This window comes from Aspergillus caelatus (assembly GCF_009193585.1).
Source record: "Aspergillus caelatus strain CBS 763.97 unplaced genomic scaffold BDV27scaffold_143, whole genome shotgun sequence".
In the NCBI taxonomy this organism is placed as follows: domain Eukaryota; kingdom Fungi; phylum Ascomycota; class Eurotiomycetes; order Eurotiales; family Aspergillaceae; genus Aspergillus; species Aspergillus caelatus.
The window spans coordinates 63,014-89,174 of NW_022475406.1; the positions used below are offsets into that span (position 1 = coordinate 63,014).

The 26,161-nt window shown below is 48.9% G+C and overlaps 9 protein-coding genes across 9 annotated transcripts; 3 read left to right on the plus strand and 6 right to left on the minus strand.

Moving 5' to 3' along the window:
- Nucleotides 1-124: 124 nt before the first annotated feature.
- Nucleotides 125-3,409, minus strand: BDV27DRAFT_18687 (SLC26/SulP family anion transporter). The gene is made up of 3 exons (XM_032075947.1): nucleotides 2,743-3,409; nucleotides 2,533-2,678; nucleotides 125-2,471 (listed from the first exon to the last, which is right to left on the minus strand). The coding sequence occupies exons 1-3, from the start codon at nucleotides 3,041-3,043 to the stop codon at nucleotides 387-389; spliced, it is 2,532 nt and encodes an 843-aa protein (XP_031925478.1). The 5' UTR covers nucleotides 3,044-3,409; the 3' UTR covers nucleotides 125-386.
- Nucleotides 3,410-7,739: 4,330 nt separating this feature from the next.
- On the minus strand, nucleotides 7,740-10,243 carry BDV27DRAFT_131576 (type I HSP40 co-chaperone YDJ1). The gene is made up of 4 exons (XM_032067660.1): nucleotides 9,612-10,243; nucleotides 9,479-9,548; nucleotides 8,582-9,400; nucleotides 7,740-8,516 (listed from the first exon to the last, which is right to left on the minus strand). The coding sequence occupies exons 1-4, from the start codon at nucleotides 9,645-9,647 to the stop codon at nucleotides 8,200-8,202; spliced, it is 1,242 nt and encodes a 413-aa protein (XP_031925479.1). The 5' UTR covers nucleotides 9,648-10,243; the 3' UTR covers nucleotides 7,740-8,199.
- A 1,369-nt stretch (nucleotides 10,244-11,612) lies between these two features.
- On the plus strand, nucleotides 11,613-12,116 carry BDV27DRAFT_159811 (cytosine deaminase; the record flags this gene model as incomplete). Its single annotated transcript, XM_032072933.1, has 2 exons — nucleotides 11,613-11,771; nucleotides 11,847-12,116. 2 exons carry the CDS (start codon nucleotides 11,613-11,615, stop codon nucleotides 12,114-12,116), a joined length of 429 nt encoding a protein of 142 aa, XP_031925480.1.
- A 9-nt stretch (nucleotides 12,117-12,125) lies between these two features.
- On the minus strand, nucleotides 12,126-13,740 carry BDV27DRAFT_131580 (uroporphyrinogen decarboxylase HEM12). The gene is made up of 4 exons (XM_032067661.1): nucleotides 13,637-13,740; nucleotides 13,540-13,581; nucleotides 12,516-13,439; nucleotides 12,126-12,464 (listed from the first exon to the last, which is right to left on the minus strand). The coding sequence occupies exons 1-4, from the start codon at nucleotides 13,689-13,691 to the stop codon at nucleotides 12,394-12,396; spliced, it is 1,092 nt and encodes a 363-aa protein (XP_031925481.1). The 5' UTR covers nucleotides 13,692-13,740; the 3' UTR covers nucleotides 12,126-12,393.
- A 145-nt stretch (nucleotides 13,741-13,885) lies between these two features.
- On the minus strand, nucleotides 13,886-15,756 carry trm82 (putative tRNA methyltransferase; the record flags this gene model as incomplete). Its single annotated transcript, XM_032067662.1, has 4 exons — nucleotides 15,175-15,756; nucleotides 14,460-15,122; nucleotides 13,998-14,404; nucleotides 13,886-13,919 (listed from the first exon to the last, which is right to left on the minus strand). Coding segments are annotated over exons 1-3 (1,478 nt in total), but the record flags the coding sequence as incomplete, so codon positions are not given.
- A 173-nt stretch (nucleotides 15,757-15,929) lies between these two features.
- BDV27DRAFT_131582 (60S ribosomal protein uL10) lies at nucleotides 15,930-17,677 on the plus strand. Its single transcript, XM_032067663.1, has 3 exons — nucleotides 15,930-16,194; nucleotides 16,251-16,320; nucleotides 16,387-17,677. The coding sequence occupies exons 1-3, from the start codon at nucleotides 16,021-16,023 to the stop codon at nucleotides 17,082-17,084; spliced, it is 942 nt and encodes a 313-aa protein (XP_031925483.1). The 5' UTR covers nucleotides 15,930-16,020; the 3' UTR covers nucleotides 17,085-17,677.
- BDV27DRAFT_18728 (putative GARP complex subunit Vps53) lies at nucleotides 17,355-20,734 on the minus strand. The gene is made up of 3 exons (XM_032075948.1): nucleotides 20,485-20,734; nucleotides 18,613-20,408; nucleotides 17,355-18,544 (listed from the first exon to the last, which is right to left on the minus strand). Exons 1-3 carry the CDS (start codon nucleotides 20,561-20,563, stop codon nucleotides 17,831-17,833), a joined length of 2,589 nt encoding a protein of 862 aa, XP_031925484.1. The 5' UTR covers nucleotides 20,564-20,734; the 3' UTR covers nucleotides 17,355-17,830.
- A 222-nt stretch (nucleotides 20,735-20,956) lies between these two features.
- On the minus strand, nucleotides 20,957-23,758 carry BDV27DRAFT_131586 (mRNA export factor mexA). The gene is made up of 3 exons (XM_032067664.1): nucleotides 23,069-23,758; nucleotides 21,365-22,891; nucleotides 20,957-21,305 (listed from the first exon to the last, which is right to left on the minus strand). The coding sequence occupies exons 1-3, from the start codon at nucleotides 23,492-23,494 to the stop codon at nucleotides 21,258-21,260; spliced, it is 2,001 nt and encodes a 666-aa protein (XP_031925485.1). The 5' UTR covers nucleotides 23,495-23,758; the 3' UTR covers nucleotides 20,957-21,257.
- A 265-nt stretch (nucleotides 23,759-24,023) lies between these two features.
- On the plus strand, nucleotides 24,024-26,155 carry BDV27DRAFT_131588 (retrograde cargo receptor ERV46). The gene is made up of 4 exons (XM_032067665.1): nucleotides 24,024-24,138; nucleotides 24,262-24,561; nucleotides 24,633-24,813; nucleotides 24,879-26,155. The coding sequence occupies exons 2-4, from the start codon at nucleotides 24,369-24,371 to the stop codon at nucleotides 25,813-25,815; spliced, it is 1,311 nt and encodes a 436-aa protein (XP_031925486.1). The 5' UTR covers nucleotides 24,024-24,138; nucleotides 24,262-24,368; the 3' UTR covers nucleotides 25,816-26,155.
- Nucleotides 26,156-26,161: the final 6 nt, after the last annotated feature.

Here is a 26,161-nt window from a genome sequence, read left to right on the forward strand (position 1 = left end):
TAACAACGCCTCTAAAGCAGGATTAGATGCTTATTTGATAGAGAGGCCAGAGTTCTTGTCACACCTTGACTTAGCCACGTGTACTGAAAGTTAGAGCTACTTTTGAAGACAAGGACCAAATGCTTTGAAAACTGCACTTGTATGGATGTATATGTGCATCAACAATAATCTATATATATATATATATACACAAAAGCCAGATGTCAGGGGTATATGTAGGTGCCTATCAACGATTCCAACCACCTTAAATCAAAAGCAACAGAGAGTAGGTGGACTCGCTTGAAACAAACATTATATAACAGAAGTCAAAGCCCTTCTCCGGGCGGTATAAAAGTGGACTCCGACCAGGGAGTATCATATGTGGCAGAGAATATAAGAAAAACCGACTATGCATCAAGGACATTCATGTTAGGATCTGGGTCCTCGCCCGCGTTGGCCAAGGCGCTCTGCAGTGCACTAGTCAGGTCGATGTGGAAGAATGGCCGGTTAAGGCCCTGCACCATAGCGACCCTGCGACGACTGCGGTAAGCCTTGCTATCCTTCAGGTCCCGTTGCAACTTGTCATCCTGGGTGCTACTAGCATCGGACGATTCTTCGATACCGTGTGTCTCACGCTCGGTGGTCTCTGAATCGTGCTTGAGGCCATGCTCGAGGTCTTCGCTCTTGATATTATGCTGGACGTGTTCGTTGTTCACCATCTCTGCATGAGCTGCGGCAGAGGCACTACCTTCGATCTCAGCCACGCTGAAAATTGGTTTCCATCTGTGAAATCCGTCACCCGAGTCAGGAGATGGGAAGCCGAACCCAGCTGCTGCAAGGGCTCGTTTCGTCCAGCGGTTGTTGATATGAGCAAAGTGCCACTGTACAGTCTTGGGGGAAGCGTAGAGGTCGAGTTGGTTGCGGACATCGATGAGGTTCTGGACCGAGGTCACATCAACATTATTGACGGACGAGAAGTCAAGAATGACGGCCTGCAGTATGGGCAAATGCGACCGGTCTTCTTCGGGCTTGCCCTTGCGAGGGCCTGGGTTGTTCCATGGTCGATCGCCCGGTTTACCGTAGGAGAACGGATTTGTGCGGCGTGTATGCCTGAAGATAGTCTGGACCAAATAATCGGTGTAGTGATTGGCATTGGGGTAGTTGAATCCTTCAGAGAATCGGTAGATGAAGATACCAGGGTAAGGTTGCTGCACCTCGACATCGGGGTTCGAGCCGTCCGTGTGGTTGATAGGCAAGAAGATAGACCGGCTCAATCCGTTTTTATCATCGCTGGTGGCATTAGGGGAGTTGGCAGACCCATATTTCCCATCATCCTGTACCAGATGGTCACCAATCACCGAGTGGACGGTGACTCTTCCTAAGAATTGACCGCGGGCCTTGGCGACGCGGAACAGCAGAATGGCAACAGACACACAAACGGTACAGTAGATGCCGATCTCAATTGTGGTGAAGACGGTAACGATAACACCGATAAAGAAAATGATCGCATCAAGAGGGGACACGCGCCAGAACTGGTAAACGGTGTTTGGTGGGGTGATGAGGTCACCGACCGCATGAATAATGACACCAGAAAGGGAGGCTTTCGGGATGTAGAAGAAGACAGCGGGCAGAGCGTAGATGGCGAGGAGGACAACAACCGCAGTAATAACACCGGCGAGTGGAGTGCGGACACCAGCTTTCGATTTGATTGCAGTTCGGGAGAACGATCCAGTCGCTGGGTAACCGCCAAGGAACGGTCCAAGCAAGTTCGACACACCAATAGCGACTAGCTCCTGAGAGGGATCAATTGTGTAGTTGTTGACACGGCCGAAGGATTTCGAGATCGCAATGTGTTCGATAAGCAGGACAATAATCGCAGCAGGAAGCTCGCTAGCAAAAGTCTTGATGATCCTCGCATTTACCTGAGGGACAGCGGCATGTTGAAAACCACGAGGCACATTACCCAGGAGCTTAAATCGCGGATGATCCCGTCGGTGCAGGTTCACAGCGGCACTGATCATCGTATAGAACAAGATCACAAACACTGTCCGCAAAGTCGAAGCGAAGAACCAAACCTTGGCATGACGGGGGAACTTCTTCGCGCCATAGTTACAACCCGACCGGATAATGTACAGCATAGCCAAAGCACTGACACCCATGGCGGCATCGATTTTTGCGGAGGGAAGATACTTGAGGGTGTTGATGATGACCATATATGTGGCGTCTTTCGTCGAAAAGTCGGCCGTCTCTCCAAGCATGTCTTTGACCTGGCCGGAGCAGATATTGATGGCGGAACCCGTCATGAAAGCTGAAATTGCCGGCAGAGGAATGAAATCTACAATGAATCCCAGTCGAAGCAGGCCCATAGCGCAAACGACGGCCCCAGCAATGACAGCCAAACAGGATGCGATTACATGCGTTTCGACATCTGGGATCTTCTTTTGCGCCTCGGCAACTATCGTACCTGTAAGGGTAGACATGACAGCCACCGGCTGCACAGGGAAGGTACTATATCAGCAAGATACATGCTAACATGGACGAAGAATGACTTACACCAATGGTGATATCCTTTGAGGTGGCGAAAAACCAATAGATGAGAACCCCCATGAAGGAAGAATAGAGACCAAACTCCACAGGAAGGTTTGCCAGTTTAGCGTAGGCCATTCCCTGAGGAACCACCACGGCACCGACCGTGATGCCTGCATTTCAATGAGTATGCTTTTTTATTATAGACCAAATCAAGCAAAAACGAAAGGCTCTTACCGGCAATCATATCTCCCAGAAACCATTGCAAATTGTACCTCGTAATCCACGAGAGGAAAGGGAAAAGGTTGTAGAAATAACGGGCTACATCTTGCCCGGAAGGGCTGATCTCCTTCAACCATTCAACGGAAGTGGGTTCGGGCTCGAGATAGGAATATGTATCAATCGTTCCGACAGAGAACATCGACTCGCCTCGTGTGACTGGATCAGCATGGGCTCCCAGAGGATCACGATAGGGGACCTTGATCCCCAAGGCCTTGGCCACACCGTGACCAACTTTGGTTTTGAGATCGCCCGACATGGTCCTGATGGGAGAAACGGTCTCGCGAGTTGATGTAGGGTTAGGGGGGCGGGACTAGCCCAAAGTATACCAAGTATACCACTACTATATATCACCCAGTGGTTCTTTGGTGTGACGGGAAGTATAAGGTCCAACAGTGATAGGGTGACTTGGAAAGGTCGGATGGTTGGGGTGGGAAGGAAGAAAAGAAGAGGACAGAAGATGTTTGATATGAGATGCTGATGTAAAGCAGTGCTCAAATAAGGTCCATAGCCAGAACCTGTGGAGAATTGAGCATCGAGGAAAATGCGGCAGAGTGGATAAATTTAAGGTGAGATGACGGGAGAGCCAAGAGCGATGTCGTGATTAGGAGCAGGGAAGTCGAAATGTTAGCTTTCCCACAACAACACTTTAAAAATTCCACTAGTCCTGCAGTTGCTTAAACCAAATAGAGAGATTAAATTTATTCTAAATTCCCAATACGAGGAAAGGAAAAAGAAAAAATGGGAATATCAGAGGCGTGGGAGGGCCAGCAAGCGTTTCGGTGGCGTAGGAAACTGCACGACCACCGGAAAAAGAAAGACAATCACGAAGAGGCAACAAAAAAAAGGCAATACGGGGAGGAAAGTTCAGTTAAGTAAATGAAATTCTCGAGTGATGGACTACTTTAGATAAGTCAGGCAACTGATGGGAAGGGGGGAAGAAACTTGAAAGAGGTGTGGGTGTGGATATCTGCCAAACGGTAAGGAACAATATGGAATCTATCAAAGGAGGAGATGATCAAAACGGGGGGATTGATAAGTACTATCCCCGTTCAAGGAACTCAGAGGAGAAGGGGTTTGTACGAGTATGTAGTAAGAAAAATAAAATTAAAACAAAATTAATCCCCAAGGATTTGTACCGAATGAACGAGAGAATAGATTGCCATTGGGAACGAACATGAGCACAAACGCGCAGTGATGGGGCATATGATCCACTATGGATCGCCAAGGGCAAAAGTCCTCAGCAGACGCACCTCAGCGGAGGAGGTGTATCAAGCTTGTCGGAGAGTGCTGGCGTAAGAGCCGTTTAGGTGGACTGGGTGACGAGGGCCTGGAAGCGAGAGATGACGCCGAGCCGTGGAGCATTTGGTTCCGCTCATGGTTACCCATCCATGGATGATCAGTATCTGAATGGCAAAGCCAATCGGCATCTGATGTCTCATCTCACCTCTAGAAACAGGGCCTCTCCAGAATATCTGCTCAAGATTCTCAGACCATTTTTTAATTTACCCCAGGCGTAAATTGTGTATGCAAAGTGCCGCAGCGAGCAACAATGTTATATTGCCAAGAGTGACCGCCCACCTTTAATGATTGAGCTGCAGAGGACAGACGAGGAGAATGCAACCAATCGAGAGTTGCCCGCGACATCATCCGCCTCTTACGTCGCTCCACCGCCGGCCTCCAATCCAATAGGAATCGCGGCAGAACACGCCATCGTTCACTTTGATGGTGAAAGCCCGACCGGTCCACGTGTGGAATGAGTCTGATTCGAGTAAGTATCGGCTTCCATGAAATTTCTTTTTCTTTTCCATACCCTGGCCTTTTTCTTGACCCTAACCACACGCTTTCTTATTTTTTACTTTTATTTTTATTTTTATTTTTATTTTTTAATTTTTAATTATATTTTTTTTGACTTCTTGCTAGTCTTCCTTGGAGGCTTGTCATCAATCTAGTGCGGCAAATACGTAAATTACTGACGACGATGCTTAAAAAACTCCCGGGTGTTAACCAAATATTTTTCGTCGCCTCGACTAAAAAGCTCCGTTACATACGTCGTCGTCATGGCGGCCCCCGTAGTGGTATCAGGAGTATGGAGTTTCCCGTTCCTTTACACGGGCAGCCTCGGCCAGTTTCTCCCTACCAGGCCCAGACATTGCCGATGGGACTTGGCATTCTGGGGACTCTGGGGCTGCTGTGTTCGGTAGTAGACTGTAGTCGACTACCAACAAGGGTAAAGATGGACCGTCATCGATGGAGTATATTAGACGGGTATTACTATTGTGAATATGTCCACAATGACATATCCGCTGCGTGACATTAAGGTATAACTGTCCTAACCCACTTGGGATCCCAATATAATTTAGCCTTCGTGTTAGTAGTTAAAATGAGGTAAAAATACTTTTACCAACGGGTTGACACCAAACTTCAATCCTCCAATCCCAGTGGAGCCAGGTCACAGAAAGGCAATCGAGAGGGCCGCATTGGCCTTGGGTACATATAGAGCTCATGGGATGATGATCCTAGTCTGGACGGTGCTCGCCAATGAATCCTCACCACCTTGCTTGCTCTCCTGCACCTCGTCGAGCTTACTCGGTTCTCCACTCTAACACCATCGAGATCAAAATCGCGTCATCGATCTTATCACCCCCATTGTCCAGTGTCCGCTCGTTCTCAACAACCCCCTGGGCCAACCAGTGCAGGTACTAGTTAATATTGTCTGACACGGACATATAATGGAACCATAGCCAAGGGCCCAAGAACAAAAATCAAATTTCGCTAAGGGCGCTGGTATACCTGAAGACCAGTCCTTCCCGTTTAAGACATCGGTATAAGGGATCAATCGAATTACACTTTCTCTATGGAATCGATGGTGCATGCAGCTACAGAGTAGTATCATCCTAATTGAACCTATCCCGCGGAGTTACCGAACGTCTCGTATCGCAATACCATCTTTCAATGATCAAAAATCTCACCATCCGTTTCGCATCTTACGAACGGATCCCTGCCGCCCACCACCCTTGCTGCGAAGGCGTGCTTGAGATCTTCACGCATGGTCATACCTCAGATGCAAAGACCCCTGGTAGCAAGCGATGCTTGAGTAAACTCCCAGTCGCCTGACAAGCGCACGTTCCATGCCCCCTTATGGTGAGAATCCATGTATATAGTTCGGCATCTGCACAGACATCCAACTTCAGCCTCGCCAGATTAAAGTATATGAGGTCATTTCTACCCTAAAATTCGCCTCTCTTTTCTAATTTTGATTTTTTTCTCTTAACCGCCGAAAGGAACAGAAAAGAAAAAGGACCAAATTAAATCCTCCATTAACAAACAGAAAAAGCACATGCCATGTTGCGGAGCATGCGATCTACTAACCTGCATAGTTTACCTAGCCATGACCGAAGGATATGCCCTCGTGCCCGCCCAACTTCGGGGACTCTTATCCAATTGCTGTTTTGGATCTTTATTTCTCCTTACGTGATAGACTCTACTCGGGCACAGTCAGATCTCCATCGAGTATTACCCTCAACAGGAAGACAAGGAGATGTTGTCAGCCGTCCACTTTCGTTCATCCGGACAGATTGAGGTCAACAATTGTCGTTGATCACATGGGCCAATCACAGCGGGACTACTTAGAACTTGCCTCTATGTTCACTGGCAGTGTGGCTTTGAATTAATGCCCGCCGCAAGAGCCCCAGTCCACCTGACCTTTACCCCAGAGTCGATCTCAAGCTAATACAGGAAGTATGTGTACAAATACATTAGATCTTATGCATGAGTGTTCTCCAATCGGTATGCACTCGGCCATACTAGGGTTTACTCCGCATTCTATGTTCATACATCGAACCGGCGTTCAATTGGCACATACATACAAAACCACCGAGGAAAAAAAAAAAAAATCAACTTCCCTATACTAACCAATTCTCCCCCAGAAAACCACCAACGAAGAAACTGACCACAGCAACCCCAACCACCACTACCTACTAGTACCAGTCAAACCGAACCAAACAAACCAACCGATACAAAAACAGAAAAACCCCCCGCCAAACCCCCAAAATCCTTTAACTAAACAAACTAACCAACGCTCCTGACGTCATCCCACATCTCCACGCCCCAAAACAATGAACCAGATCGAACCAGTGATCATCTTTCTTAGGTATGAACACCGCTCGCTTCGAGAAGAATCCCCACCGGCTGCGATCATGAGACCAGCGATCTTATATCCCAATGCACGAACGAAAAGCGCACATCGAGTTGTTTCTTGACGCTCGGCATAAAGGAAGGATGGGGAAGGGGGGAAAAAAAAGAAAAAAAAAAAAAAAAGCCAAACGCGCAAACCGAAGCCGAATCGCTTATTCAAGGGAAAGCTGAAACGGAACGGGTCGTGAAGGCGCACGGATCGCCCCCGGAACAGAACAGGTGATTTTTTGAATGGATCTGTTGACCTTCGGAGATGTGACGTGCTGATAGATAGTGGTTGCGGTGATATTATGCTGGTTGTTGCTGCGGGGAATTGGATCTTACGTGGCTGCTGTTTAGTTAGGGATATTGAGACATTTGGTCATGGGGGCTATAGGGTACTATGTAGGATGCAGGATGCGCTCTTCTCTGCTTGTCCGTGGATTATAGTGAGATGTGCTACGATTAGGGGGAAGTGTGCATATGGAAAGTAGAGGCTCATTGATACACGTGGTCGCGCACGATGCTTAAGGTCATTGAGTTCTCATTCTCACGCGGGGTGTTGCTTTGAATCTTTGTTATACAAAGGTTGAATTCTTTATGCCCTTGCCAGTGCAGTGACGAAACAGGTGGAGAATCAAGATATCGCCCAGATTATGGACAGGGTTCTACTGCACTGAGTAGCAAGTACGTCGGGAATCACCAATACAGCCAGGGGAGCGCAGATATACACTGAGCTACAAACAGTTTGCCTATGGCCATTACAAGGGAATAAAGCACTTGGCAGATAAAATGGAATATTCAATACCCAAACCCACGCTGTAGTCTATAATGTTGAAACACGCTCAACCCCTAAACCGACCCACCATAACCCACCCCGAGTCAACTAAAGCGATGAGGAAAAAGGGAAGAAGAAATGAAATGTTGACTCGTTTACCATGATCTCGTCCATCTCATCAGGTACCATACCCTCCACTCCCTCATAACAGACAAGCAAGAAATAGAACATTATGCATGGGAATCAAAGCATGATGATGGGAATGTAAAATGAACCGACACGAAATCTCCCGTATCATCTTCCGAGTCTTCGAGAAAACGCCATCGCAGAGCAAATCATCAAGCGAACAAAAGAATTAAAGAATCAAGCAGTACCAGGGCTGAGCTCCCGCATGGTATCATAAGCGATTTCAATAATGCCCTAGCACAGCAACTTTATCAACCACAGAAAAAGCTCCCGCTTTACTGAGAGGCGCACTGCACTCTCTCAGCACCAGGAGGAACGTCGTCATCATCCTCGTCCATAGAACCGGCAGCACCATGGGCGCGTGCCTGGGAGTACTCGCTGGAATCAACATCCTCCAGCTCAAAGTCCTCCACCATGGAATCGGTAGGTGGCTGAGGCTGCTCCATGCGGGGGGGCAGAACCTGTTCCAAAAGGTTGAGGTTGTTGAGCTGATCCTTCTCAGGGAACTTGACATCGAACTGGATGTAGAGGTTGCCGAAGTCATGATGACGGAATGACGGCATACCCTGACCCTTGATCACCTTGATAGCGCCTGGAAAATCAGTGTGTTAGTGCTCGTTCCTCAACTAAAGTAAATGAGCGGAATAAATAACATACCAGGAGTAACAACCTCGCCAGGTGCGATGTTCACAGTCAACCAGCGGTCATCGAGGTGCTCAATGTTGATGTTACCGCCAGCAAGAGCTGTGAGAAGATCGATTTCAGCGTGATAGAAGAGGTCATCTTCCTTACGCTGGAACCGGGGGTGAGGCTTCTGTTCAATCTCGAAGACCACGTCTCCGGGCAGGACGCCAGGCATCTGGTCACCCTCCCCACGGAACTCGATCTTGTGGCCGTTCTTGACACCCTTGTCGACATGAACGTGGAGGACCTTGCGCTCGACAACGGTCTTCTTACCATTGCAGCGCTTGCAGCGGTCGCGCTCCCGAATGGTCTCACCCTCACCACTGCAGTCTGGGCAAACAGTCTGGAACCGCTGGATCATAGGTCCCATCTGGCGCATCATAGTCTTCATACCGGTACCATTGCAGCCGCCGCACGACTTGACGGCACCTTCCTTACCACCACGGCCATCACAGCCAGGGCAAATGACAGACTTCTGCAGGGCCAACTTCGAAACCTTTCCACGGTAGATATCCTCCAGGTTGACCTTATGAACGTGATGGATGGTGCGGGCCTTCTTGGGACCCTGCTCCCGCATGCCACCGCCGAACATGCCTCCAAAGCCACCACCGCCACCGAAGAACTGGGCAAAGAGATCCTCAGCACCCATTCCACCGCCGCCACCACCATTTTCAAGACCCTCTTCACCGAGCTGGTCGTAGAGAGAACGCTTCTGGGAGTCGGAGAGGATTTCGTAGGCACGGGAAAGTTCCTTGAACTTTTCAGCGGCCTCCGGGTTGTTTGCGTTCTTGTCTATGGGAAGCTGTCAGCAGATCCAGTCTATATTCTTCCGCCCCAACTGGCCATTGGAGCTAGACATAGGCGACGTACCAGGGTGATATTTGAGGGCACCCTTCTTATAGGCGGTCTTCAGTTGAGCCTCTGTGGCTGTCGGGGCAACCTGATAGCCTCACCGTCAGTTTCGAAAACGGGGGATTCAGCGGCCGCCCACAAGTATACTCACCCCAAGAACGTCGTAAAACTTGGTTTCCTTGACCATTGTGAGAGTGTGTCTAGTCGTATACTAAGGAAAATGTGACTTGTAGAGCAATTACAAGAACCGAAAGAATCAAGGCGAAAACTATAGAAACAAGAACTTTTCAGGTGAAATCGTTTCGGAAATGCGAACGGTATGGAAAAGAGAGAATCGTTCAAAGAGAGAAGAAGTTCGCCGGTCGGTTTAGCCGGAACGAAGAGTCTATAAGGTGGGAGAGGGGGCCTCGGGAGGGTGGTTGAGAGGCGGGATTGTTGATGGGAAGAAAAAGGATCTGACGGCCACTTCGAGGTTATCAAGACAGGAGCGGCGACAAGCGGCTGACGGGCGTAAGATGGTAATTTCAATACCAGGACCAGGCACCAAAGGGACCTTCACGGGGCAAAGTCTTGCTGAATAAGATGCCAAGCCTTGTGCAATCTCTGTATTCTGGTACCGGAGATACGATAAGGCGAAAATCCGAGGTTCACTGGCGACCTTTCTCCAATGTATCTATGACCGTTCCCTGGGGTATCAAAGAAAAAGCTCAAAGGGGGGGAAGTTCTAGGGGCAAGCCGGTGGAAAATCAATCAAATAAAACTAAATGGAACTGTAAAAGAGGTTTTGTCTGGCTTTTCAAGCACAAAACAATAGGGGCCTCATGTCCATGACTTGCAGCCCGATTGGCTTTGCTTTCCCCTTCTGGCTGCTTCGACCGCCCTGTCACAGGCTGAATCCACGGCTCGAGCGCTGACTCTCCCTTTCCATCTGATTCTGTCGGCTTCCATCATCTTCGCCGCCTTTCCACCGAATCGGTAATTCGTTTGTTTTGTGACCACCGTTACCCTGCATCCATGAAGTTTTACCCTGTATCATCTTTCAGATACCGGTTCCTTACAGCGGAGGATTCACAATGTCAACAGTCGTCCCTTTCCATCTGCTTCCATAGAGCGCTTATGTATTACGAAAAGGTTAGTTGTTATTATTATTATTATTATTATTATTAGTGTTTGAGAAACCATTCATAAATGGCATAGCATGAATAGATTTTGAATGAATTACAAGTGATCAAAATTACTTTTAGATTTAATGAAACGAGTATCTAGCAAGGGGCAACACTTGGTTCTGAATCCTGCGAATCGAGGAGTATAGAAAACATAGTAGATACACGCAGTACCGAGTACTTCTGTGGATGAAGATCTGGTTCCCTGAATTTTTGAATAATTTTTTTTTCTTTTTTTCTTTTTTGCTATTGTGGCACAGCCGACTTTGCCCCAGGCCAACAATGTGGCGGCGGGACGGCTAGTTAAGTTTTTTTCTTATCGATAAGGAAAAGTATCCAGAAATGGAAAGAGGGGTGTCAGTGGGTGAGGGGGAGTGAAGACATCCATGAATATAGCGATAGGTATAATTTAAGGAAGGAAAAGGATAACTGAGACACTCTATAGGTCATGATGTTTTTAAATGTTCATTATATAATTCTACATATAATATGTTATCGTGTGCATTCCAATGTGTATGCCGAGGCGCCCCGCATCATTAAATATATAATCAGTATCGAACAACTACGCAACTAGATAAATAAAAAACTGATGCAACTTGACTCATTGATTGGAAGTATTGGGCAGATTTTCATCATATCCTGAGTTTATTGCAAGAGGTAAAATCATCAGCCACCACAGACATTCTATACAATGGCAATTTTAAACTCTTGAGTGATGGACTACAGATTCTTCATGAGGGGGGGAACATCCGAATGCTTATATCAAGATCCTCCGCCAACAGCAAGCCGTGGCCAACCGTTCCTGCGGGTCAAGCTAGAACCGGAACGGCAATTGACCACCAGAATTTTGCCCGAACGAGTCGAGTTACATAACTATCGGTAGCTCAACAGAAACCATAACAGCTATTTCTCTGCGTCCCACTTGCCTTCAGTTATAATTTCCCTTCCCTTCCATATCCCATAATCCATATTAAATCACATCCAATAGAATGGAGTCAGACCCTGGATTTATTGCTGCCCTCGAGGAGGCAAAGCAAGGTTACGCCGAAGGTGGAGTTCCTATCGGCGCGGCGTTGGTCTCCAAGGATGGCAAAATCCTTGGCCGTGGACATAATATGCGCGTTCAGAAGGGGAGTGCGACATTACATGTTAGTCAATGATACGCCAGTTTTATAACCCCTAGGTGATTGGAAGGATGCCCATGGCTTACTTTAACATACTAGGCCGAGATGTCTGCCCTGGAGAACTCAGGCCGCCTTCCCGCTTCGGCTTATGAAGGTGCCACCATGTATACGACCTTATCTCCCTGCGATATGTGCACGGGTGCCTGCATCCTCTATAAGGTGAAGCGCGTAGTCATTGGAGAGAACAAGAGCTTTATGGGCGGGGAGGAATATCTTAAGAACCGTGGCAAGGAACTGGTTGTCTTGGACAACGAGGAGTGCAAGCAGTTGATGGAGAAATTTATGAAGGAGAAGCCGGAGCTCTGGTAAGTTCTTTTATTTTGAACACTGCTTTTGGATCATGACAAGTCGTCGATAACAATATATTCTTCAACCGCCCACCCCATCTCCCCATCTCCAAATGATAGTAGCTGACTATGGACGTATCAACAATGTAGGAATGAGGATATTGCCGTTTAAGCCCTGAATATATCATAGGCTAATCAGCCATTCGCCGATGAGCTGCAGGGTATGAGGAATCACAATGTAAATAGTCAGAGCCTCAGTCCTACCGGAATCATCGCCATGACCTAGTATTATGTTCCATCTATGCCGTTAGTCTGTGAATCTCCTCAAAAAAGAATTTGAGATCATCAGGCTTGACAAATGGAGTAACACCTGCGCAAATTAGCAAGTTTCATCAACTTAGATATTATGGGACATCATTACCATGGCCCAAGTTCGCAATCCATCCCTGCTTGCCCTTCTCGAAACCTTTAACCATGGTCTCGACAGTTTCTGTGATGGCGGCACGGCCACCGTAGAGCATGCCGGGATCAGCATTACCCTGGATGGTGACCCGACCATTCGCAATTCGCCTAGCTTCCGCCGGATCATGTAGCCAGTCAAGCCCAACAACGTTATAGCCGGATTCGCAAAGGTCATCAAGTGCATACCATGCGCCCTTGGCGAAAACAGTCATGGGTACTGGCTCCAGTCCCATTTCCTTCAACCGCTTGGGCAGATTGGCAGAAATATGGCGCAGATATGGGAGCGAGAATGACTTGAACGAGGCCGGAGAAAGTTCACCGGCCCATGAGTCAAAGACCTGAACCAACTGGGCGCCTGCGGCAACCTGGAGAGCAAGGTATTCCACACAGATCTCTGCGATCTTCTGCAGCAATGCCTGGGATTCCTTCGGGTACTTGTAGACCCACGTTTTCGACTGAACAAACATCTTGCTTCCACCGCCTTCAACCATGTAGCACAGGAGGGTCCATGGGGCACCGCAAAAGCCAATAAGCGGGACACGGCCCTGCAACTTGTGCCGGGTGAGCCGGATGGCCTTGTAAACGTAGTCAAGTTCCTCCTTAACATCGACCTGCTTTTGCATCACTTTCTCGTACTGTCCGTCGTCCGGCGTCTTCAGCGGTTCGGGGAAGTGGGGTCCCTTCTTGTCAACCATCTCAACCTGCATTCCCATAGCCTGGGGAATGACTAGAATATCGGAGAAGATGATGGCGGCATCGATAAGCCCTGCATACCGTTCCACGGGCTGGATAGTCAGTGTCGAGGCGATTTCCGGGCTGCGGCAACATTCAAAAAAGTCGCGACCTCCTTTAGCTTCGTGGTATTCGGGGAGATAGCGTCCAGCTAGAAGTAGAGGAAGCACAAAAGTTAGCAATGTCTGGCCTTTCAGCCTGTATGAGACTACATTGGGGGAAAGCTAGCAAAGCGTAGCGTATATGTATACCTTGACGCATAACCCATATCGGAGGACGCTCGACCTTCTCGCCTACAATTACATCAGCGGCGGCAATTTCTGCTGTTGTAATCTATGATGAAAATACCTCTTGCAGCCCTTAGCAAAAGGTCATTCTTCAATGGAGCGAATTGTTCCTGCATCTTGATGGAGAATAGGATGGGTTGTGCGAAGAAGGGACCTTGGGAAGAGGGGAGACTGCATGCAATTCTAGCACCCAAGGTGCTAACCGCCGCTCGGCGCCTCGGCCCGCCGCTGCAGTACATTTATGCATCCCAACCCAATTCGGAAACCTTCCATCTGCTACTCTAGGCTACATACCAGAGTAAATATTGGTAGCATGGACATAAACCCCTAACTTTCCCATACAAAGGCATGCAAACCGAAACAGAGCTTGAAGCATGTCTTGATTCAACTGATTAATTAAATAATGAGTAGTTGGAATTTACAGCGACCGATTGTCCTTCAGTCATCCTCTCCATGCTTCTTACGCAGATTGCCCAAACTATACAACGAATCGTCGAGTTCCTTTCTTTGCTTTGTGTTGGCATCTGCTGAAATTCCAGAGGAGCCACCCATATTGACGTTGGTAACCAGCGATTCTGCGACCGGCTCCCACTCCAAGTTTTCTGTTCCTGGCTTCACGCGGAACGATTCAATCAGATTCGAGTGGCTTGTTGGGCTGGCTCTCCATCCGTGGGTTGAGCCCTTTTCGTGGATGCAGTCCACAGAAACAACAATTGTGCTGTCCTTTTCTATGATAGCCACGTCTAAGACGTTGCCAGACACCTCGATTGGGTCCTGTGTTTTTAATGTGCCATCCAACCCAAGCACGAAGCATTGCAGCTGTGAGGACCTATTGGAGACATCAGACAAGCAGGATATTGACATAGACTCTCATTCTCACTTACCCATCAAGCGCAATAAGAACAATATTTGACCCACCGATTGATGTCGCCCAAATTCCACGAACTGTAACCTGTGTAGTCTCTGATTCCTGCTCCACTAAGGGAACCTTCTGTAGGATACGGCCTTCGGTCCACTTCCAGACTAGCAAATAATCGTCGCCTCCGCCGGAGATGAGATATTCTGGAGCGGCTTGGGGAATGCAGAGCTTGGTGACGAATGCAGTATGGCCCAGACAATAACGTTCAATAATATGAGCCTGTGGATAGCGAGAGACTCGAATATGCTCATCGCGGTCTCCGGTTAGGATGTAACTGCGCTTTTGACCGGAATTATCATCCTGAGGTACCGTGACAAAAGCCACATCCGTGAGCAATGACACATGGCCAAGTAGCAATTGATGCTGGAAATTCAGGCTGGTCTTTTCTTCGGTAAGATTTTTTTGACCATAGCGCAACTGTTGCTCCAAAGATTCAAGATTCCGCTTACTATGCACAGTAAGGGTTGTTGCTGCAGGCACCTTTGGCCGATTAGGAAGCTTTGGCGCCACATATGGCTCGTTGCTGGGAAGAAGTGGCAGCGAGTAAACATCGCCGAATTTATCACCACAGAGGATTGAGTAACCGTCATCAGTAAGAGCGATACTACATGGCCTCTTTGGCATACATCTGTAGGTAGGGTGAGCACACACTTTTCGTCTATTCAGCAGGGCCGACTAACCTTTCGCTTAGTTGTTCAAAAGTGCCATCAGCTTCCAAGCGGAGGACACGAATGCACTTATCTTCGGCTGTGAGCGCAATCACATAGTCTCCATTCGAATGCGCAACTAAAATAGGGATGCTGGACCAAGCCGGAGCCTTGACGGGTGATTTGGAAGTTTCAGCAGGTCCCTCCTCGGACGGGGAAACCTTTCTCTTCTTCTCTGGTGGTGCTTGGTCTTCCGATCCAGTTTCTGTCTCAGTTGCCTTGGAGTTATCTGGATTGCTTGCATTTACATATTCCGGCCAAGAAGAGAGACGCTGCCCGGTCTCTGCAACGTAGGAGTAGATCTTGCCCCCAGATGACGCAATAAGCAGCCTCTGAGGTTCTGCACCCTGTTTTTCCAGATATTGGATGCATTGGAATGGAATTTGGAAGTTGGCAGCCATGTTGTATATAATTGGTCGTATATTGCTAGAAAAGCGAGAACTGACTCGGCCACGAATATTGTGGTGTCAGAAAATACAGTAGCGAGTTGTAGTGCTGCGACCAGTAAAGTACATAAGCTACCTTGCGTAAAACAGTAATTAATTGAGGATCAAAAGAATACCATAAACCTCCAGAAGTATACCACCAAATGCACGCGCGCATGCCCTATCTGATCTCTCTTGCGGACATTTTTTTCTGCCGGGCGGGGCAGCACGTGACCATCTCGCTAGCCGAAGCCACAGAGAAACAAAATTTCCCAATTTCGAAGTTCCTTTGATTCTTTTGATCTTCAACGTCACGATTCAATCGGACAGCAACACACCTTTAGAAAGTTATCCCTTGCCCTTAAACATCCTATCTTCACCGAAATAAGGAGACATGGGGGGCAAGTCTGCTACCAAGGCCGCTTACTTCGAGAAGCTGAAGAGCCTTCTCGATGAGTACAAGACGGTCTTCATTGTCGGTGTCGACAATGTCAGCTCTCAGCAGATGCACGAGATTCGTCTGAGTCTCCGTGGTGAGGGTGTTGTCCTGATGGGCAAGAACACCATGGTATGTATCTCCATATTCCCACTTAATTGACACCGCAATTGACCACATTATTTCAGGTTCGCCGTGCCATCAAGGGCTTCGTCACCGACAACCCGGAGTACGAGCGTCTCCTTCCTCACGTCAAGGGTTAGTACAGTTCATTAAATAAAGCGACATTTAAATGTATGTGGACTAGTCACTGACGCGTCACAGGCAACGTTGGTTTCATCTTCACCAACGGCGACCTTAAGGCCACCAAGGAGAAGATCCTTGCCAACCGTGTCGCTGCTCCTGCTCGTGCTGGTGCCGTCGCTCCTGCCGATGTCTACGTTCCTGCTGGTAACACCGGTATGGAACCCGGTAAGACCTCGTTCTTCCAGGCTCTTGGTGTCCCCACCAAGATTGCTCGTGGTACCATCGAAATTACCACCGATCTTAAGCTCGTTGAGGCCGGCGCCAAGGTCGGTCCCTCCGAGGCTACCCTGCTGAACATGCTCAACATCTCTCCCTTCACCTATGGTATGACCATCTCTCAGGTCTACCAGGAGGGTCAGACCTTCGGTGCCGATGTTCTCGACATCGAGGAGGAGCAGCTGCTTAAGGCGTTCAGCAGCGCCATCCAGGCTGTCACTGCCCTCTCTCTGGCCACTGGCTTCCCCACCCTTCCTGCTGTCATGCATTCCCTCGTCAACAGCTACAAGAAGGTTCTCGCCGTTGCTGTCTCTACCGAGTTCAGCTGGCCCGAGATCGATGAGCTCAAGGACCGTATCGCCAACCCTGACGCCTACGCCTCCGCTGCTCCTGCTGCCGGTGCCGGTGCTGCCGCTGGTGGTGCCGCTCCCGCCGAGGAGAAGAAGGAGGAAGAGGAGGAGGAGTCCGATGAAGACATGGGCTTCGGTCTTTTCGACTAAACTGCTCATCTCATTGCGCGAGATGCGACCACCATGTTTTAGATACATTTACGGCCAATATTGACGGTTGGAAAAATGAAACGAATTTCATGGTCAATTTTTTCTCATTGTTCAACTAGATGTGGACGTAGACATACGGTCCACTATCTTCTTGAATCGCTTAAGGTGAGCATCTACTTTTTTTTACTCTTCACTACCATTACCCTGGACATCACTCCTTGGCGGATGATGATATTTTTTAACTCGTAGTCACTGTTGTGGCGTTGAAGATCAAAAACTAGCAACAACAAACACTCTAATTTTTTGCTGACTCGCCTCTCTTCTCTCTTGTTCATTTCACACACCTTACAGCAACATGGATTGCTAACTGTGATTACAGATCATTCATATGCATGTGATGTGTAGTAGTATGTCTCGAGTTGGATTCGTAGTACCACGGTGTTTCTGCACGAGGGTCCAGTCTCTGGATTTGGATGTTTACTGTCTCAGATGAAATAAACTGCTAGGTAAGGCTCGTGCAGGGGTTATGGATTCTTATTCAGACACTTATATAGCATCATTTGTGGTATGAAACAATTGATCTAAACATTCCGTACATACAATGCACCCGTCTGTCTGTTGCAATTGCAAATATGACCGCAAAATATGTATCTGTGGTAGTAAAGAAAAGTAAAGTGGTATACTCGGCAAGCAAGAAGACGCCAAAACTATCTGACATGAAGTGAATACGCGAAATTAGCCGTGCTTCAGTTACCGTCATCACCACTCCTCCCAAACCGACCACCGAACCCACCCAGGTCCCGACGGAAGAACTTGCCAATATTTTTCAGGTTCTCGTTCAGGTTGCCTGCAGTAGCGTTCTCGGCGGTGCTCTGTAGTTGTGCGAATGGTCCAGGTGATATGGGGGTGGTGGATGTCGATCCTGGGGCTCCACCGGCGCCGGGATTTCCAGTTGAGGACATAGGAGTTCCGAATCGGTCGACACCATCTTTGGCGGCTGAGATAATGGCAGACCCCAACATGGATGGGTCGAAGCGAGTGGGAAGGTTGGAAGCGCCGATTGAGGCTGCGGCGGTTCCGAGTCCTAGCCCTTGGTTTGAAGAGGAGGCGGGGGTGGTTTGAAAGGCTGTGAGGATGGGATTGCTTTGCTGAAGGTTCGGTGCGTGACGGTCTGATGCACGGTGGATTTGGAAGAGTTCCACGAGCTGGTTTTGCTCTTGTCGACTGCGGATTCCTTTGAGTTCGAGGATCTTGCGGAAATTCGTGTTGCTGCTGTCCTTGATGTGGATCAAGTATGCTTGCACTAGTGCCTCTGGAGGCGATGGTTGGACTTGGAGGGTCTTGAGGAGAGTCTCGATCTTCATGAAGCTGTTGTTGACACGCTTAACGAAGCTTGCTGGAGCGGGAGCTGGTAGAAGAGATGAGAGGCCGGTTTTGAGTGTATATCCGTCCAGGAGCATCTATTCAGAGTTAAATGTCAATACTTTGCACTGTGTTTTGGCATGCAAATCGAAGGTTGGTAACTTACTTGCTCCGCTCCGGTCTCCGAGACTGGCTTACATTGGAAGATATTCGAAACAAATACGTTTGATATCAGCTCTACGACGTGATCTGCGAAAGCTCGAGCGTACTGTTGTTTATGCAGCAACTGCAGGATCTCGGAGGACTTGGCGTTCAGCTTGGTCATGAGTTCACTGACGTACGTGCTCTGATCGCTAACACTCTCAAGCCGGTTCCAAGGTGTATTGCGCATTTCTCGCCACGAGGGCTCTAACTCGACCTCGACCATTCGCACAAGACACCGAACAGCAGCAGACGCAATGCCCATAAATGAATCTGCCTGGCTTTGCAAGTCAACCGACTGTTTCAGGCTTTTGTCGAGCCTGCCTTTGATTTTTTCCTCAAGTTGATTGCAGGTGGTGTAGCAGTAATCTGCAGTGTTGAGAACCGATATGAGGTCCTCCAGAGATGGCACCTTGGATGGAGTAGTGCCGGTGGGCCTCTCACTGATATAGTATAAGAGGACTTGTTGGGCATACTGATCGAGATACTTTGCGAAGACTTTGGCCAAGTCGGCAAGGCTCCCGCCGGTCGAGAGTTTCGCACATTGTTGTAGAGAGAGCCTGTAGAACGTAAAGAGCTCCGTAGAGGACGCTATAACAATATTAGAATCGAACTCCTCATCTGGTGGCCTGATAGGTTGCTGCCGATATTTCGGTATAAGGGTAGCCAACTGCTTATCTTGAGCTTCAACCCATACGCTTAGATAAGGCTCAAAGGCCTCTGAAATGGCCTGGCCAAAGACTGGCGCTTCAGCCGAGGTGAACGTGTCGGTGGACGGGCGGGATGGATTGACAAACCGCCGCTCCAAAGTATGCTCAAAATCAAGAGTCTCCTGCAGGCATGAAAGTAATAGGTTGACATCGATCGTCTGCCCATTTCGCACTGACCGGGAAAGAATGCCCTTGAAATCTTCTCGAGTTCCTTCACAAAATATGTTTGCCAATATCTCATCAACCCTCCAAGACGTCGGCCATATTGCAGCGTATTCCTCATCGTATATCTTCAGTATACGACGGAACCATGAATACCTCCGCGAGATGTTATCTAAGGACCCCGCCTCCTCGTTGTTCCTGAAAACCTGTCGATACTCCCGTAGCTGGAAATTGCAATACCAGGTCACCAGCCTGGACTTGGCATGCTCCCCCAAGGCGTCCATTACGAGACAGCCCTCCGAAAGTACGACCCTCTTTTGTCCCACTTCGCCCTTAGCAAACGCCAACTCGAAGTCTTCACAGACCTGTTCCAACAGCTCTCGTTGTATATCTGCTACATTTCTGCTGAGAAGAGCGATCTGATCAATGGATCGGTACGACTTAAAGTGCGCCATCAGCTGAATAACCGCCTGCAGTAATTGGGCACAGTCCCGGTACTGCCGTGTCTTACCGAGGACACGGAGCTGATCGTATGCCGTCGTCAGCATCTGTAGCCTCTTCAGGGCTGTCATGGATTGCGTGAGGTTCTTCTTTGCATTGTCCAGCTGCTTGATGTCCGCCGTCATCTCGGTGATGGCCAGCTCCGTCTTGGACGCGCGGTCGCGCACATCATCAATCTTCTTGAATAATTCCGTCAAATCTGCCTGGGCAGCCTGTATGCGCTCGACACTTTCCGCATTCGATGTGACTTGTTCCTCCACCAGCGCGCCGATCTCGTCGTCCAGCTCATCTTCGTAGTCTAGGAGGGACTGAGAAACGTGGGAGACGGAGGACAGCGTGGAGGGATGGGAGAAGATAGCATTTAGGTGGTCAATTGGATCGTAGTCCGCTATTGCATAATTCAATAAATTTTCGTATTAGCGGGAAATCAATCGGCACGGGTTCGTCTGAGAAATTAATCTCACCTGCGTCGAGGGGATCGAGATCCGCCGCTCCGTTGGAGGGCATGTGGCCGGAGGAGGGAGAGGTGGTTGTTGTAGACATTCCATTAGCTCTTCAGTTTACACCCAAGGTACATGCTGTGTTTGGGATTTCCCGACCCTCTACCAGTTCACGTAGGGTAAGAGGGAGATATTAGGGGACTAGAATATCTATTACAGCAAAGAAGGGCTGAGGACAAAACTGGTCTTGCGGAAAGTTGGCGATCAAGCCCGGGAAGTTGTAAACGCCGAAAGTCAACTTTTAGCGCAACGCGGCTAATTGATGGGAGTAAGTATAAATAAGATTGGCCTTGAGAGAGATTAGCTCCGCCGCCCCTCCATGTCATATACATCTTGTACTCTCCTTTTTACCTTTTCTTTCTTTCTTCTTCTTCTTCTTCTTCTTCTTCTTCTACCTCCTCCTTTTCTATTTTTCTACAGATACTTGTGAAAGTTGTGTGCTTGTTTTCTGGCCCGTTGGAAGCAGACCCAGCAAGTGATATTGGTCTCGCGGGGGTTATCAAATGGAACCCCCTCCCCTTTCTATCTATATGGACATGATCTTCGTCGTCTCTCAAGGTTCAGTAAATGTGATACAGTGAAATCTTTCAAACAAGTCAGAGAACCCACAACCGTTCGCCTAAGCCATGCAAGCACAAATAAATGCAGTATAAAAATAATAGTTGATCAAGACTCCAAGCAAACACCACAGCTTCCTCCACTCAAAAGTTTTTGGGTATGTAAAAATCAGATAAGAACTAGACAGCTCCAGGCAGGAAAGCGTCTGGAGGCAGCTGTCCCTGAGCCTTTACACGGAATCAGTAAAGCTCCATTAAAAAACTGACCAAGTGCGGGCAGGGCTTACCTTGAGCTCCTCAAAATTCTTCAAAGCAGCGTCCAAATTCCAACCGTTGCCCGAAAGCGCCATTTCAGAGTATGGCAGAGTCATGCCCGTTTTGGCGCTTATTTGCATGACCAATTGCTCTTGTTGCACCTGGGCATCTGGTTTGCCCGGTGCGGGCATACCGTAACCATCGGAAGTAGCCGGAGGAGCAGCCGGTGGTTGGATAGGAGGTTGTCCGGGTTGAGTTGCTTGGACAACCGGCTGCTCCAACATCCATGCTTCATGGCCCCCATGAGCCCGTAGACAAAGGATATCGTTGATCACCCTAATACCGCCCATGCCTCCGCCAGGTCCCAGGATGAATGTCCGGTCGAAACTCCGAAGGTCAACCTTCGGTCCATTGATCTCTTCGAATTTTCCATGCACCATGATAAGAAGTCCACCCACGCCAGTCGGGCTCTGTCCGGAAGGATCAGGAAGCCCAGGGATGGGGAAACATTCAATAAGCCATTCTTCAGGGTGAGCTCCTATGTCGGGATGTCGTGTTTGAGGAAGGCTGCTCCACATCTCACGAATTTTTTCCGCACCGACAAAGGAACGAGACATCCTCGCAGGAAGATGATTGATCTTGAGTAGATTCCTACTCTTCTTGATGTAAGGATCCCAGGCCGCAGTCTCGGTCTGCTGGGCTCTCGGAGCAGTGGTGTTGACATTCAGCGAGAATGTGGAATTGTTGTCGTATACACCGTTCAGAAGGTCAGTACGGTTGTTGTCATAACCAACAAAGAAGGCCTTGACAAAGTTCTCTCCGATTTGAGATTCATCCTGGAAATGCGGCGCCTGAACAGGAATGGGTGTCTTCTTCTGCGCAGCCACTTCCTCCGCCGTCCGAACTTCTGTATTATTTAAATATCGAAGTTTAGGATACCACTTGAGCATGGTGTCCTTGAAAGTAGGATCCGCGCTGAAAGGGGTACCGGTGAGGTCGAGAAATTCCAGATTTCGGAACTTCCATCTCCATCCAATTAAGGATTGAGAGTCTTTGAAATTATTATTCGATAAGTCAAGGTTTTTCAAGTCGGGGAATGATTGAGCCAATGTTGTGACGACCGTGATATTTGCGAGCTGATTGTCGGCAAGGCTGACACTCTCCACAGCCTCGCGTCGCGCTGTGGAGTTATCAAAATTCATCTCCCACACTTTCATCAACGCTGGGAAGAATTTGGATTCAGTAGATGTGCTATCGAAGATTCCCATTGCCAACAAGTCCGGGTCGCTGCCAAGCTTAGAGAGGTTGAGCAATTTCTGCTGTTGAAAATAGCGTTTGCTCAAGATCGCGGTCATCTTGGATTTGGTATCGGCGGTCGAGGGGGCGCCACTGTTTCGCGACACTTCGGATAGCATCGTTTGGTCCATTCCATTGGCGGACGGATCATATGTCTGGATCGTAAGAGGTGCTCCTGCAAAACTGAAACCATTCATTTTCAGCATCCTGTCCAACAACTCCGACCGGATAGATACTATGAAAGCATCGCCTTCAACCCGCGACTAGTGAACGTTAGTAAGGCGTAAGAGACCTTTTTACCGCCGTCATCCAGAGGAACAAACGCCAAAAACAGCCTGCGACCGTCGTTCTGGGGTACCACTCCTGAAAACGAGAACACACCGGAGAGGACGACGTTGCGAAATCATGTCGGTGACCGTCAAATCTGATGTTGAACATACCTTTGTAATCCTTGCGCGGGAGCCAGCTTTCGAGTCGGATGAGTTGAGTTTCTTTTCGAGGAAGGTGATTAGACTTTCAACGCCACCGTCGCGGTTGGACGCTGCTTTGCTCTGTTTCCATCCTCGAACGCTAACTTGTTCCAGATTACTGCCTCGGCCACCTTGTCGGACGTTTGCCTGAGAATTTGTGTTGCTTGAAATAGCCTTTTGGATAGCGTCGAGTGTCCTATCGCGTGTGTGGGCCCGTGGTCCAGTAGCCACCGAGCGGCTGGAATCCCCGCGCGCCTTCTTTACACGGCCTTGAGTAGAGCCTGCGTCCATAGCCAGATCACCATCTCGATCGACCCGCTTCGCTGCACCTTTCTTGCGAATACCCCCACGATCCGAACCGCCTGAGCGGCCTCGGGAGCCTTTTCCTCCTTTCATGTTGATCGCAGTGGTGAATATATTCGGAATGGGAGAAGAATGGTAGGTATCGAGGGTAAAGTAGTTGGTTGGTATAGGGCTTTTTTGTTCTCAGGCGGACTTAGCGCTGTGCGCCTGAAATTCAAGTCGATCTAGTCGGCATGCAATAGAGAAAATAGTTAGAGGTAGGAGGGAAGATAGAGTAGATGTTGTAGATAGTTGTAATAAATATATTGGAAGAAGTAGGATCAAGCAAAACCTCGCGGGCGAGGTCTTGAGGTGACAGTATGAGGCAGAAGAAAGTCAAGCGGAAAAAGTGACGTGAATCAAAAGAGTCATATCACGTGAGGCCAGGCAGGACGATGCCTGCATATCCACGTGATAATATAACAGGCACCCATGGAGTGGAGGCTCCAATGGCCAATCAGGGACTGCAGTTTGTCCTTTGGGACACAATCGGTAATACACGATACCGATGCCGCCAACTGGGTGGAGTAAATTACGCTACCCGTGACGATTGTTGTTCCATTAAGTGTTTAGTTTCGTATTTCATGCATGCAATCTATCATTAGGACAGCTTTGCCAAAAGTCAGGAACCGCAAGGGAAGTCCGAGACCCTCTGCTTGTCACTGGCGGTCTCCTCGATTTCAGAATTCAACCAATTGGTAAGCCAGTTCCTCTTTCTCTTAGTTAGTCAGTCATTCTTTTTGTTTGTAATAGACAAGGCACTCGATCGGGCTCGGGCCACCTTGACAACTTTACGTACGGTTCTAATCTGTCCTATATAGGTTGTTCCCCCAAGCGCTTACCTCTCCTTCAATTGATTTGAAGGAATTCTCTTACATTCCTTACGGCTATCGTAGCCTTCCCGTATGGTCGCTGAGCGATCGAGGAGATGCCTGCCAAATCGCGATTCACGAGGCTTGATGCTTTCGCCAAGACGGTTGAGGATGCTCGCATCCGTACCACCTCCGGCGGAATTATCACTATAGCCTCACTGCTGGCTATTTTATGGCTTGTGTGGGGAGAATGGGTGGATTACAGGCGGGTGGTGGTACTCCCTGAGCTGGTAGTTGATAAGTCGAGAGGTAAGAAAGAGCTAAGCAAACTGTGGTATTGAAGTGGGAGCTGACCGAGTACTGCGCACTTCGCTATATAGGAGAGAAAATGGAGATCCATTTAAACATGACCTTCCCACGGCTCCCGTGCGAGCTTCTTACCCTCGATGTGATGGATGTCTCTGGTGAGCAACAGACCGGCGTAGTGCATGGTATCAACAAGGTGCGCCTGAGTTCTCCTGCAGAGGGTGGCCACGTCATTGATGTCAAAGCTCTGGAACTGTAAGTCAATCTTCTCTATCTCACCACATTGGACGAGCCGTTCGGCTTATAAATATCTTTTGCAGTCACTCGGAGCAAGAAGCGGCGAAACATCTGGACCCTAACTACTGCGGCGACTGCGGTGGAGTCCCGCAGCCTAACGGTGAGAAGCGATGCTGTAACACCTGTGAAGAGGTGCGAGAGGCCTATGCACAACAACAATGGGCATTCGGAAAGGGTGAAAACATTGAACAATGTGATCGCGAGGGCTATGCGCAACGTCTGGACGCCCAACGCCGTGAGGGTTGCCGTCTTGAAGGTGTCCTCCGCGTGAACAAGGTGGTCGGAAACTTCCACATCGCACCGGGCCGGAGTTTCACGAGTGGAAATGTCCATGTGCATGATCTTGAGAACTACTTCGAGGGCGACCTTGCCGACGCCGAGAAACACACTATGACCCATATCATCCACCAGCTTCGGTTTGGTCCCCAGCTGCCAGATGAGCTGTCGGATCGCTGGCAGTGGACCGACCATCACCACACCAACCCGCTCGACAGCACCCAGCAGGAGACTAGCGATCCCGCATATAATTTTATGTATTTCGTCAAAGTCGTTTCGACTTCCTATTTGCCGCTGGGTTGGGACCCATTGTTCTCCTCGGCCGTCCACAGCGCCTACGAGGATTCTCCGCTGGGTACCCATGGTATTGCATATGGCTCTCAGAGCAGCATCGAAACACACCAGTACTCGGTGACCTCCCACAAACGGTCTCTGAGGGGCGGCGACGCTTCCGACGAAGGTCACAAGGAGCGTCTGCATGCTGCAAATGGCATCCCTGGTGTCTTCTTCAACTACGATATCTCCCCCATGAAGGTCATTAACAAGGAGGCACGGCCCAAGACTTTTACTGGGTTTCTAACCGGTGTCTGTGCAATTATCGGCGGTACTCTTACTGTCGCAGCTGCCCTAGACCGTGGTCTATACGAGGGTGCTCTGAGGGTTAAGAAGCTCCATTCAAGTTAGGTGCGAGAGTCCACAGCGAGGCTGGACCTTCCCGAACTGCGAAGGAAATGAAAAATAAAGAAGAGTTTGATACATATCTCTATAGAAGCTATAAGAGCATTGACGCTTGGAGCAGAGAGGGTGAGAACAGGGGGTGGTTTTGAAGGGGAAATTTTGACAGTCAAGGCGTTTGGGTACATGTGCATATTGTGATATACTTAGCAGCAAGTGTTTGGTGTTTGGCATCTTTGTATCTGAAGTCTTTCGGTGCTCCCCTTTAGGAACGTTGTGCATTCCGGAAGACTAGATGGCATGTTCTATAGTTACCCCAAGGGAACTCTAGGCTGAGCAAGCCCAACTAGTTCAT

Excerpts from the sequence above, each read along its gene's own strand:
- BDV27DRAFT_18687 (XM_032075947.1), bottom strand. The coding sequence starts at position 3,043 with ATGTCGGGCGATCTCAAAACCAAAGTTGGTCACGGTGTGGCCAAGGCC. Across the intron at positions 2,679-2,742 it reads TCTGGGAGATATGATTGCCG|GCATCACGGTCGGTGCCGTG; the intron begins GTAAGAGCCTTT and ends ATTGAAATGCAG. Across the intron at positions 2,472-2,532 it reads CAAAGGATATCACCATTGGT|CCGGTGGCTGTCATGTCTAC; the intron begins GTAAGTCATTCT and ends TTCCCTGTGCAG.
- BDV27DRAFT_131580 (XM_032067661.1), bottom strand. The coding sequence starts at position 13,691 with ATGCAGGAACAATTCGCTCCATTGAAGAATGACCTTTTGCTAAGGGCT. Across the intron at positions 13,582-13,636 it reads TTTGCTAAGGGCTGCAAGAG|GCGAGAAGGTCGAGCGTCCT; the intron begins GTATTTTCATCA and ends ATGTAATTGTAG. Across the intron at positions 13,440-13,539 it reads GATATGGGTTATGCGTCAAG|CTGGACGCTATCTCCCCGAA; the intron begins GTATACATATAC and ends CTCTACTTCTAG.
- BDV27DRAFT_131588 (XM_032067665.1), top strand. The coding sequence starts at position 24,369 with ATGCCTGCCAAATCGCGATTCACGAGGCTTGATGCTTTCGCCAAGACG. Across the intron at positions 24,562-24,632 it reads GGTAGTTGATAAGTCGAGAG|GAGAGAAAATGGAGATCCAT; the intron begins GTAAGAAAGAGC and ends TTCGCTATATAG. Across the intron at positions 24,814-24,878 it reads GATGTCAAAGCTCTGGAACT|TCACTCGGAGCAAGAAGCGG; the intron begins GTAAGTCAATCT and ends TATCTTTTGCAG.
- BDV27DRAFT_131576 (XM_032067660.1), bottom strand. The coding sequence starts at position 9,647 with ATGGTCAAGGAAACCAAGTTTTACGACGTTCTTGGG. Across the intron at positions 9,549-9,611 it reads AGTTTTACGACGTTCTTGGG|GTTGCCCCGACAGCCACAGA; the intron begins GTGAGTATACTT and ends TGAGGCTATCAG. Across the intron at positions 9,401-9,478 it reads TGCCCTCAAATATCACCCTG|ACAAGAACGCAAACAACCCG; the intron begins GTACGTCGCCTA and ends AGCTTCCCATAG.
- BDV27DRAFT_18728 (XM_032075948.1), bottom strand. The coding sequence starts at position 20,563 with ATGTCTACAACAACCACCTCTCCCTCCTCCGGCCACATGCCCTCCAAC. Across the intron at positions 20,409-20,484 it reads TCTCGATCCCCTCGACGCAG|CGGACTACGATCCAATTGAC; the intron begins GTGAGATTAATT and ends ATTATGCAATAG. Across the intron at positions 18,545-18,612 it reads CGGAGACCGGAGCGGAGCAA|ATGCTCCTGGACGGATATAC; the intron begins GTAAGTTACCAA and ends AACTCTGAATAG.
- BDV27DRAFT_131586 (XM_032067664.1), bottom strand. The coding sequence starts at position 23,494 with ATGAAAGGAGGAAAAGGCTCCCGAGGCCGCTCAGGCGGTTCGGATCGT. Across the intron at positions 22,892-23,068 it reads CCCGCGCAAGGATTACAAAG|TCGCGGGTTGAAGGCGATGC; the intron begins GTATGTTCAACA and ends AACGTTCACTAG. Across the intron at positions 21,306-21,364 it reads AGAATTTTGAGGAGCTCAAG|GCTCAGGGACAGCTGCCTCC; the intron begins GTAAGCCCTGCC and ends TTCCGTGTAAAG.
- BDV27DRAFT_131582 (XM_032067663.1), top strand. The coding sequence starts at position 16,021 with ATGGGGGGCAAGTCTGCTACCAAGGCCGCTTACTTCGAGAAGCTGAAG. Across the intron at positions 16,195-16,250 it reads TGATGGGCAAGAACACCATG|GTTCGCCGTGCCATCAAGGG; the intron begins GTATGTATCTCC and ends ACATTATTTCAG. Across the intron at positions 16,321-16,386 it reads TCTCCTTCCTCACGTCAAGG|GCAACGTTGGTTTCATCTTC; the intron begins GTTAGTACAGTT and ends GACGCGTCACAG.